This window comes from Leishmania braziliensis, chromosome 31, assembly GCF_000002845.2.
Source record: "Leishmania braziliensis MHOM/BR/75/M2904 complete genome, chromosome 31".
NCBI lineage: Eukaryota > Euglenozoa > Kinetoplastea > Trypanosomatida > Trypanosomatidae > Leishmania > Leishmania braziliensis.
This window is the reverse complement of record NC_009323.2, coordinates 930,179-941,419: the sequence shown is the minus strand read 5'-3', so window position 1 is coordinate 941,419 and position 11,241 is coordinate 930,179. Positions and strand designations below refer to the sequence as shown.

Sequence of the window (11,241 nt, the reverse complement as noted above, 5' to 3'; positions counted from 1 at the left end):
CACACAGACAGTGAGAGTGCGTGTGTGTGTGTGTGCGCGTGCCGTTGCTCTACGGTCGTTCCTTTGCTGGGCAGCTGCTGCAGAAAAACTGCGACGTGCGCTCGAGGGAGTGTGTATGCGCAGCTCGTTGCTGGAAGCACACTGCACATCCATTACGTTTGCGCCTCCTCTATCGGTTGTGAAGGGCTCAGCACTGCGGTTGTACATTTCGCTCTTTTCCTTTTTCGAAGCGTTTTTTTCAGCGCAGGTATATCGCAGTCGCCATCATCCCAAGTGCACAGTACTTCTACGGCGCCATCGCCTTGGATAGCTGCTCCCCATTTCTCTCATCCCGTTCTTTCATTTTACTGGCTTTACCTTTCCTCACCCCCACACCCCATTCAATTTCGTCCGCTCTCTCTTTGGATGGTCTCATCTCACTGGCAGCGCCTCCGCTGTCACGACTTCTCCCCCCTTGCAAAACTCCATATACATCAGTACGCAGGTAAAAATGAGCTCATGCAGCACTCAGCTCGGGGGATCTGGTACACAATAAGCACAGGTATGCGCAAGGCACTCCTGTGGTGCGGAATGCGGTAATTTCTCTCTCTCTCCACATCGTCATGTAGTAGAGCAGGCCTTTTTCTCTTCTCTTATCGCCTGTCTTAGTGCATCCCGCTTTGTCCGCGACGATTCTTTCCTCCCAACCATAATTCATTGCCTTGCACACGCATACACACCTCCACTTCTCCCTATCGTCACTCCCTCACTTTTCGCCCTCTCTCCTCCTCGGCACCAGGCACCTCTACTGAGGTCGTAGCCCCATCAGCGGCAAAGTACAGGCACCCTTGCGTGGGTATTCATACCTGCGCACCCGTCTGCAACCCCTGTCACTCTTCCCATCGCTGTTTTTCCCTCTTCCTCCACTGCTCGTCCAGCGCAACATGGAGCCCTCTCTCAACGCAACGCTTCTCACCACAGCGCAGGTTCCTTGCAGTGAAGGGTCGCGAGCAGAGACGTGTCCACCGCTGTACGCGCACACGCAGAACCCGCCCCGCGCCGCAAAGCGCGCCGCGTACTGCGACTTTGTGTGCCGCGTCGACATCCTCTGGACGATTCTCTTCTTCGTCCTCCTCTTCAGTGTCGGCCTCTGCACTTCTGTCGTCACACAGACACTCCTATCCACCGCGGTGTTCGAATCATGGCACAAGCTGCACGCCCTCCACGTGAACGTCACCAGCAAGCAGCTGAGCCAGCAGATCAGTGCCGCGTACGGCCTTGCCGTCCACATCCTACCGCTGCAAGTACGCTACCCAGTCCTGATGCAGTCCGAGGACACACTTGCAACACTCTGCGCCCTCCTCACGGCGTACGACAAGTACACGTCCTTCGACACATTATCAGTCACCTCCCTCACACTCCAAGAGGCAATCGCCTGCATACATGGGTTCACTGATGACGAGTCGACGGACAGTCTCGCCGGGTACGTATCCTACAACCACACCGTCAACGCCACCTACTACGTCGACAAGGACACCTACCACTTCCAGCGTCCGCTGCGCGCGGCGATGGTGTGGCCATTTGCTGCACGTAACGTGTCGAGCATTATAAACGAGAGCACGAGCATCGCCCCCATCTCCAGGGCCACCCACAACCCGAGCATCGGCCACCGCAACGCGTGGCGTGTGCATCCCATTCTGCCGCACCTCATGGAGATGGAAGTACCGATCGGCATCGAGTACAGAGACCCCCTAGCGCCGGAGATTACCTCCACCGACTATGTGCACCTGTACATCAACGCCTCGAGGCTTCTACGTGAGCCCGACGGGACGCAGCGCGCAGGTGCCCGCATTGCGCTCCTCATCAGCCAAAGCCTCGATACCCCCGACCCCACCATCATGTCGAACAACTGGGGCCAACAGTCGATCCTCAACTCCACCATTTACACACCGTTGCTCAGCACCAATGTCACCTACCTCAAGGTGAGCGATGTCCGTGACCCACTCATGCGCGCTGCACTCAAGTACGTCGACCTCACAGCGCTGCAGAACGGGGTCAGCAGTAGCACTGTTGAATTCCAGCACGACGGCGCACCTGCCATAGTTACCGCATGGACCTGCACGACGTCTGGAGGCCTCTCTCTACCTCTCATCTATGCCAGCATGCAAACGAGCATCACTATGCCGCTGACGCGCATTCGCCACATCAACAACGGAATCGTAGCCTTCACAGTGCTCCTCCTCACTCTCTCTTTTTGGTATCTTATCCACCGCACCGTCTCGAAGCCCCTCAGCGGCGTGCAGGCGAGCCTGTTTGCCAGCGTCAAGCACGGCGGCCGTCAGCTCTACCACGCTGGAGGCAGCAAGTTGATTCGCTTTGCGGAGTTTGATGCGCTCATCCAAGCACACAATGAAACGATGAAGCAGCTGCGCAATGTCGACGCCTTCGTTCCGGAAAGCCTACGACAGCGCGTCACGGACAGCACGGCCAGCCGCAGGTATGACAGCCCTGCGCAGCGCTCCTCGCGCCCCTTAACTAATCGGAGGCGCCGAAAACTAAAAGCCACGAAGCTGTCTTTACACCTCTCGACCGTCGTCTATGTTTCGACGACTCCTATCGCATCTCACACCACCGCCCAAAGCTCGCCCCATTCATCACCTTTCTCCGAAGAGCAGGAGCCTCTCCAGATCCGTGGCCAGCGACTCATCGCGGCGGCCGAGAAAACGGCACACGCAGCCAACACCGCCAACAGCGGCCCCTTCCCCACACCGGCCGCACTCACCGCATTCCTCACCGCCGTGCAGGAGCTGTGCCGCACGCACCACGGCACGCTGCATCGCGTCTGCCCCGACGCGTGCGTGCTGCACTTCCACAGCGCCGTGCGCGCACACCTGCCGCGTGGACAGGGAGCAGCGAGTCCGGCGGCCGCGCCCACCATGAGGCACGGCGTCCCCGCCGCACAGCCGGCACCGCAGCCGCAGGCCCTCGCGCCGCCGGAGGAGACGTGGCGCCACGCCGCGCAGGACGCACGCCGCGCCGCTGCCTTCGCGCTGGACCTGGTGAGCTGGGTGGACGCACAGGGCGGCAGCGGCGCCAGTGCGCGGGGCGGTGGTGCGTCGCCCATGCCGGACGTGCACGCGCTGCTGGACACGAGCCTGTTCACGTGCGGGCAGTACTGCCCCGCCGGCAGCGAGCAGACGCTACAGGTGGCGCTTGGCCGCGACGTGCAGCGCGCGCTGGGCCGCGTGCCGCAGCGCATCGGCGTGCGCGTGGCCGTGACGGAGGAGACGGCGACGCTGCTGCGCGCGGAGGTGCGCCGCAGGAGCCGCGGCTGCGGCACCGTGGACCACGGCGTGCGGCTGATCCCCGTGGATGTGCTGCGCACGGGCCGCGCGGGGCTGGACAGCGAGGTGGTGGTGCTGTACGAGGCGCTGCCCGGGCGCGTGGTGGGCGACGCGGCGTGGCAGCGGTACGCGCGCTGCTGCTGCGACGGCTTCGCGCACATGCTGCGCGGCGACTACGCCGGCGCGCTGAACGCCTACCGCGGCGTCGCCGAGATCGAGGACCTGGAGCCCGGGCTGCTGCCGCCGAGCATGCGTCGCGAGGCGGCTGCCAGCGCCGCGACGGGCGGCGCCGCGTCGGAGCAGGTGGGGCGGCTGGTGCGCGAGTGCGAGCACCGCGTGCGGTGGCGCATCACGGAGCCGCTGTGCAGGACCAGCACTAGGCCGTTGAACCTCAGCCAGGTGTTGAGTAAGAGGCCTTCTGAAGACGTTGTTGAAGGAGGTCATCCTGAAAGTGTGCACGAGACTGCAAGAGAAGTGGAGAGAGGCGTTACGGAAGGGCGTCAAAGGCTGTTCATTGGGAGAGCCGTGCGGGACTCCAGAGAATTTTCGAACTACCCAGAGATTCACGACCGCAGCGTTGTGTACCTTCAGGAGAGGCAGATGACTCTCCGGTGCGTGCTACCCTCGGCGCCCAGGTGGATCCGTGACCATATGGGACTGTACTGGCATCTGTCACGCCGCAAGGGCGAGGGTGAGGGGATCCCAGTCTGGCAGGGCATGCAGATGGCCCTGGGCTCCGCTGGCTTCATCGCATCGGTCAGCTTTTTCACGTTCCGAGACGTTCATCCTGTGGTGGCCAAAACCATTCGCGATGCGCCACCGGGTCCCATGTCCGACACACTGCGCAGCGCCACCCCTGTATGCGGGCCTTCTCCAACCCAAGAGGCCTTTATGAAAGCTGTCCTTGTCAAGTACCAATACCTCCGCCATCCCAACATCATTTCCCTTATCGGGTACTCCCACTCGCTGGAGGGTGGCGTGGTACTGATTTGGGAGTTCAGCCCTGGTGGGACGCTGCGAGAGCTGCTAAACAGGTACGGACGGCTGCCGACAATCACAACTATCCGGTTTGGGTTGCAGGTGTTGTCCGCATTGTCTTTCCTTCACGAGCATAACGTCGCACACGGCAACCTCAACCTTGACACTGTCATGGTTGACTCGGACGGAAGCTGCCGCCTAGTCGGGTTGTACATGCACGAGCGGATCCCCTTCGTGCTTCCTGGGACGCACTACATGAGCCCTGCCATGGCCACCGGCACATTACCCACACCCCCGTGCGATCTCTTCTGCTACGGTCTTCTTGCCTTAGAAGCTCTCACTGGTGAGCCCTGCTGGAGGTGGACAACGAATGAAGACGGACAGCCATTCGGCACTATTCCAGACTTGTTGGTGCTCATGCAGAACGGAGGGCAGGCGTTCTGTGATGCAGTGGTAGAGGGGCGTGTGGTGGCCAACGCAGAGGCGTTCGACACACCAATGTTTGCCGAGAAATACAGCGAGCTCGCACGGAGCACGCTACGCTGCTGCGTGTCTCACACCCCGTCCAAGCGGCCAACTGCGGTGGAGGTGCGTAATATTGTCAAGATACTCCTTAGCGAGGGGGGCCTCGCCTGTGAAGAGGACGAAGTCTGAGAATTCTCGAGCCTCCTTTTGTCCTCTCTCATCTCGTGGTGCGCGACCTCAAAGGGAAGCCGGCACAGCTCCCTCTTAGTTTGTGTATCGATGTTTTAGAGCTGCGGTGGATCATGGCGATCTGGGTTGCCACTGGCGTTGCTCTTTATCGCTGCGTTGCTCGTGCTGTTTCTAGGGAGATCCTCAATACAGCGGGGTATAGCGGCTACTCTTTCTTTCTTTCTTCCCCATTTCAGCTCCTCCTACTCGCACGTTGGTGCCTCAACGATTTTGCATATATCTCAGGTTATCTGTATATCCTTCTGCTTACTTGTGTGTTTGCCGCTGTGTGAGGTGCGGTGCGGTGGCTTCGCATCTGTCGCAGTTTCTCTCCCCTGTGTGTTGTGTGTTTTTCTTTCTTTTTTTCCTGTTCGCTGCTGTTGACTCCCCATATCTGGAAACTGGGATGCAGGGGATGCACCCCCCCCCCAGAGCTGGTGCTCCCTGATTCACAGAGAATGGGGGGGGGGGGGGGGGCAGCGACTGAGGAGGAAAGTCAGCTGTGTACGCTTTATTTCGAGCTCTCTTTTCGTTTGTCTTTCTTGCACCTCCTCTCCCTCTCCCTCTGTCTCTCTGTCGATGTCTCTCGATCGCGTCAGCTCTGCTTTACCGCTACACGCACGAGCAGCATCTTGCTTGTCTTTATCCTTTTTTTCTTCCCCTTTGCACAGTTTCTTGTTCTCTTTATGGGATTTCAACCACGACATAAACATCAGAAACATACCATGGGAAGGGTGCGTTTTCTCTCTTGTGTGTCTTCTCTGTGTGCCTCGTTATCACGGCTCTCTTCCTTCGCCATGACTCACGCCATCATCCCTCACACACGTTTCCCTCTCAACCCCCTTTTTTTCTTTGCGCTCATGTCGTATCTGTCAAACTCTGTAATGCCCCCCTCCCTCCCTCCCTCCCTCCCTCTCTCTCCCTCTCTGTGTGTGTTTGCATGTGTGTACATATGCGTCCCAGTCAAACTCTGTTTGTCTTCGCATTTCGATGTTGTTTACCCACCCACCCCCTTTTCTTGCTGTTGGTCGTGCTGGTGCTACTAACTCGTCTTCTTGTGCCCTCAGCTTTTACACCAGCCCTACTACGGCTCAGGCTTGTTAATGGCTTCAGGCGACACCCTAGTGGTTCCACCATCTGGCAAGGCGTCGCTACTCTCAGTACCTCCTGTGCAGCTCCCCAACCCCCTCCTGCTCCATCCCCTCTGCCCATAGTGCAGCACTCCAGAGGTCTGGTTCGTGTCTGCCTCTCTCCTCCCCCCTTTTTGTGAGGTCGCCTTCTCTGTTTTCACTCTCTTTTCGCCGTTGTTTCTACTCACCATCGTCTGTTGGTTGTTTCACTTGCACTCCTCTGCACAGGCACACGCCCTCTACTTCTCTCCCCCTCCCCTTTCCTCTCTCTCTTGATGAGTTCTCGCGCCTTCCTTTCACCTTCCCTCTCTTTGTCCTTCCTTCCTCGACAGAAATGCACCACCAGCAGGAGTTCGCGAACTCTCCATGTTCCCTTTTTGTTTGCGCTTCGGCCTTCTACCACTGGGCATAGCCCTCCGGGCACACACACACACACTCCCCCCTCTGGTTCCTCTGCCCCTTTGCTCCCCTCGCTCGCCGATCTCGTCATCTCTCTTTTTTTGTTTGTTTTTTTTTTGAATGTGAGTGGAATGCCCTGCTGCGGATGCAGGCGCACTCAAGGCGAAAAGACATCCGAGGCATTCCACGACGAGAAAAAGAGCCTTTTGGGGGTGGGAGCCACACGAAAAGTGCCTACTACATTAGCCTGTGCCTCTCACGCGAGCACCCCCCAACCCCCAACCCCCTCCCTTGGCTGGTCACTTCGCTGCTTTCACCACCACTCGAAACAGCACGGCTGCACCGCCTTTGGCCTTTCTTCACGGCTCTCCCTCTGAAGGCTTCAAGCCGCCTCCCACCCACCCCCTTCACACCCGCCGTCTTGGGGTTCAGCACATGTCCACGCCTATGCACACCTATGCGAGCACAGCCACTCGAGAAGTGGGGTGATTTTTTCTTGTCTTTGGGTGTGTGTGTGTGTGCGTGTGTGCGTGTGTCTCAAGAAGAAAACGGCAGTCATGTACTCCCTGGGCTGAGGCTTTCCCGTTGGTAGAGAGCTGACACATAGGGATGCCGGTACACTTACTGCGTCCCTGCTACTCAGGGGGGATACCGATGGATACGTGTTCACTTTAGGCAGCTCGCTGCACGTGTTCGACATGGGCCACCGCTGAAGTACGCGCAGGTCGTCTTCATTCCTCACACCCACGTGAACATCTCCCTCCTCCTGGGTAAAATGAGACAGAGCGTTTTTGCTGGAATTGTCCTTCTTTATTTCCACTGCGCCCCAGCCCAACCCAACCCAGCAGCACATGTGCCGCTACTGCTACCGCGATATCGCTGCAGCCTAGCACAAAGTCCAATAACAGCCAAGGCGCTGTTTTGTTCCCTTTGGGCTTTCAGCTTTCTGCCTCCCACAGCACATGCGGGCAAGCCGTTCCGACACGCCACCTTCCATCGAAGCAGCGGAAACAGAAGATGCAGACAGCGATGTTTCCTCTCGAGACGACAAAGTCGTCGTGAAGCACATCTAACGATCCAATAGTGCGAGCACTACGTGGGTGCTTCCACGCACAGCTGGCATAGCGTGTCTGCATTCCAACAAAGAATGCAGAGGTCAGAAGAACAAGAGCGATAGACGGAAATGGCGTGAAGAAATCCCTACCAATCAGCCCCACAGTACGTGCGTGAAGCATGCAGCATCTCCTAGTCCCGGCTGGGTTGGCTGACGAAGCGCAGGTGCTGAAGACAAGGCAAGACCCCTAATTACATCATGGAGTCTTCCGGACTCTAGTGCGGAGAGCCATGGCGTACAGCCAGACTACAGGGTCTCAGAAGGCCCCGATCTGGACCTGGTCAACCTTCTCTTTGAGGTCATCCGGCATGCGTCTAGACCACTGCCTGTTACCCGCACAACAGACGCCACCGCCTCTGCTCTCGAGCAAGACCCTGAATGCGGCCCGCCTGGATCAGGGCATGCAGTCCACCCAGGTTCGTGTAGTGCCAACCGTGCAGCGCGTATCCGAAGAAGGGGGTGGAAGGACCAGAAGAGCCCGTGAGCCGCATGGCCCGATTCAACGGCAGGCCGGCTCGTCCTTGACAACCAGGATGTGGCCGCAGTGCAGTAGAGGCATGGGTGGCGTGGTGGTTGTAAGCACGTCTGTTTGTCGACTTGTTCGTGGTGGACTGAACGCGGTGAAATACACGCGCCCCCCTAAGTATGTGTGGATGTGTGTGGGGGGAGGGGGGGCTGTGTGCTGCTTGGGCGATCTCTTTCTGTAATCTCGCTCTTCTATTGCGGCTCTGTCAGAGCGCCTTCCAGTGTGCCTCCTCAGTGCGCCCCCTTCCCCTCCCCGATGGTGTAAAGAAGTGCGGATGTTCGTCGCCAATGCACTGCATGGACTAATACACCCTTCCACCTCTTTCTCCTATACTGACGCATACAGACACGAATACAGCCGCACATGCGGGCACTGCGTCTACGTACTCGAAGCCTTTTGTCGCTGTCATTGCCTTGTCAAGTGATGCAGAGAGCTGTCTGTGCGGCGGAGTCCCTTAAGTGCGTGCTGCGTCGCCTTTGGCGCTCCCCTCCTCCCCCCTCTGCAATCGTTCGATGCCCCTCACCCCTTTCATCATCGCAACTCACGTGGCATAAGAAGATCGCATGACCGCGTAGCTCGTCTCGTTGTGCTTCTTTTCTGTTGTACTGCACTTCTCTGTCGATTGCCAAATGTGAGCAACTGCCGCCCCCTCCTCCCCTCTCTCCTCCTCTGTGTCTGGCTTTCTCTGCCTTTCCTCTCGACTCCGAGGGCGCGCCGCGCACTATCGCCAACTCGGCCTTCACCGCTCCTCCTCTCGCTTGATCCCTTTGGTCCCTTCCTCCCTCCCTCTCCTTCGCCCATTTCACCTCCGCCGTACTTCCGCCGGCGTGGCGGACCTTTTTTTTCCCCTCATTGTGTGAAGGAGCGGCAAATGCTCCCGACCCTGCTCCAACCGGCACTCAAGACGCTTTGCTTCTCTCTGCCGTTGCGGACGAGCTTTTGGGTCGAATCGGGGGGAACTTCGAAGACAAAACAGAAATCCCCAAAACGAACGCCACCAATGAAAATAAAAAATAAAAAAATAAAAAAAAGCAGCGGCAGGGGTACTGTGAACGCATTCCGGATCCCATTTGAGTGAACGCTGATCGAACTCGGCAAGTTATCTCTTCTTTCATCGCTTTTTTGACTCTTCGAGGAACGTAAGAACAGCTGAACGACAGCCAACAGAACTGACGCCAAGGTCGAGCAGATACCCCTGCTGTCATTGTTTTTACAGTAACGGGCGTTCGAGAGCGTTCCTTCCCTCGAACAACCTACTCAGGCTATAATCCCCTATCACCTTCCTTCTGCGGCTCTCTAAACCGACTCTAAGACCTCTACATACTTCAAGTTCGGCCGCACCTCCATCCCCCTCGTACTACCTCTTCTCCATCCGGTCTCTTCTTCTTCATGCTTACCCTTGATAGAGGCTCATATTGTCTGTCTGATGTTAGTATTGCGCATCAGTTCCGCCCCATCAGACTTCTTGTTGTTGTTTTACTAACCTTTTATTATAACCCTCATCTTCCTCCGGTTTCCTCTCTTCATCCCTTCCCCTCCTCGCCTTCCATAGCAATGTGAAGAACTCTCTCTCCCTGGCATCAGCTCACCTTTCTCTCTCGCTCTCGCCCTCATGTAAACCTGAAGACCAGCACCCCTCTGCCACGCGGATTCCTGCCCCCCCCCCACTCTCTCTCTATGATCATCTTGCATACCTGAAGTCATCCAGCTTAGCCAGCGCTCCTGCGCCACGCCTCCTCTCCCTTTCCCATCTATGCACGCACGCAAGCATAGGCGCTTGCTCTCTTTTCTCTGCTCTCTTCTCACTTTTTCATGCCTCTCACAGTGCTCACCAGGAAGTACGCAGTAACACACAGACAGTGAGAGAGTGTGTGTGTGTGCGCGTGCCGTTGCTCTACGGTCGTTCCTTTGCTGGGCAGCTGCTGCAGAAAAACTGCGACGTGCGCTCGAGGGAGTGTGTATGCGCAGCTCGTTGCTGGAAGCACACTGCACATCCATTACGTTTGCGCCTCCTCTATCGGTTGTGAAGGGCTCAGCACAGCGGTTCTACATTTTGCTCTTTTCCTTTTTCGAAGCGGTTTTTTCAGCGCAGGTATATCGCAGTCGCCATCATCCCAAGTGCACAGTACTTCTACGGTGCCATCGCCTTGGATAGCTGCTCCCCATTTCTCTCATCCCGTTCTTTCATTTTACTGGCTTTACCTTTCCTCACCCCCACACCCCATTCAATTTCGTCCGCTCTCTCTTTGGATGGTCTCATCTCACTGGCAGCGCCTCCGCTGTCACGACTTCTCCCCCCTTGCAAAACTCCATATACATCAGTACGCAGGTAAAAATGAGCTCATGCAGCACTCAGCTCGGGGGATCTGGTACACAATAAGCACAGGTATGCGCAAGGCACTCCTGTGGTGCGGAATGCGGTAATTTCTCTCTCTCTCCACATCGTCATGTAGTAGAACAGGCCTTTTTCTCTTCTCTTATCGCCTGTCTTAGTGCATCACGCTTTGTCCGCGACGATTCTTTCCTCCCAACCACGATTCATTGCCTTGCACACGCATACACACCTCCACTTCTCCCTATCGTCACTCCCTCACTTTTCGCCCTCTCTCCTCCTCGGCACCAGGCACCTCTACTGAGGTCGTAGCCCCATCAGCGGCAAAGCACAGGCACCCTTGCGTGGGTATTCATACCTGCGCACCCGTCTGCAACCCCTGTCACTCTTCCCATCGCTGTTTTTCCCTCTTCCTCCACTGCTCGTCCAGCGCAACATGGAGCCCTCTCTCAGCGCAACGCTTCTCACCACAGCGCAGGTTCCTTGCAGTGAAGGGCCGCGAGCAGAGACGTGTCCACCGCTGTACGCGCACACGCAGAACCCGCCCCGCGCCGCAAAGCGCGCCGCGTACTGCGACTTTGTGTGCCGCGTCGACATCCTCTGGACGATTCTCTTCTTCGTCCTCCTCTTCAGTGTCGGCCTCTGCACTTCTGTCGTCACACAGACACTCCTATCCACCGCGGTGCTCGAATCATGGCACAAGCTGCACGCCCTCCACGTGAACGTCACCAGCAAGCAGCTGAGCC

The 11,241-nt window shown here is 57.5% G+C and overlaps 1 protein-coding gene across 1 annotated transcript; it reads left to right on the top strand.

Annotated features, from left to right (window-relative positions):
• Positions 1-923: 923 nt before the first annotated feature.
• On the top strand, positions 924-4,955 carry LBRM_31_2080 (hypothetical protein, unknown function; the record flags this gene model as incomplete). The annotated part of the gene is made up of 1 exon (XM_001567154.1): positions 924-4,955. One exon carries the CDS (start codon positions 924-926, stop codon positions 4,953-4,955), a length of 4,032 nt encoding a protein of 1,343 aa, XP_001567204.1.
• Positions 4,956-11,241: the final 6,286 nt, after the last annotated feature.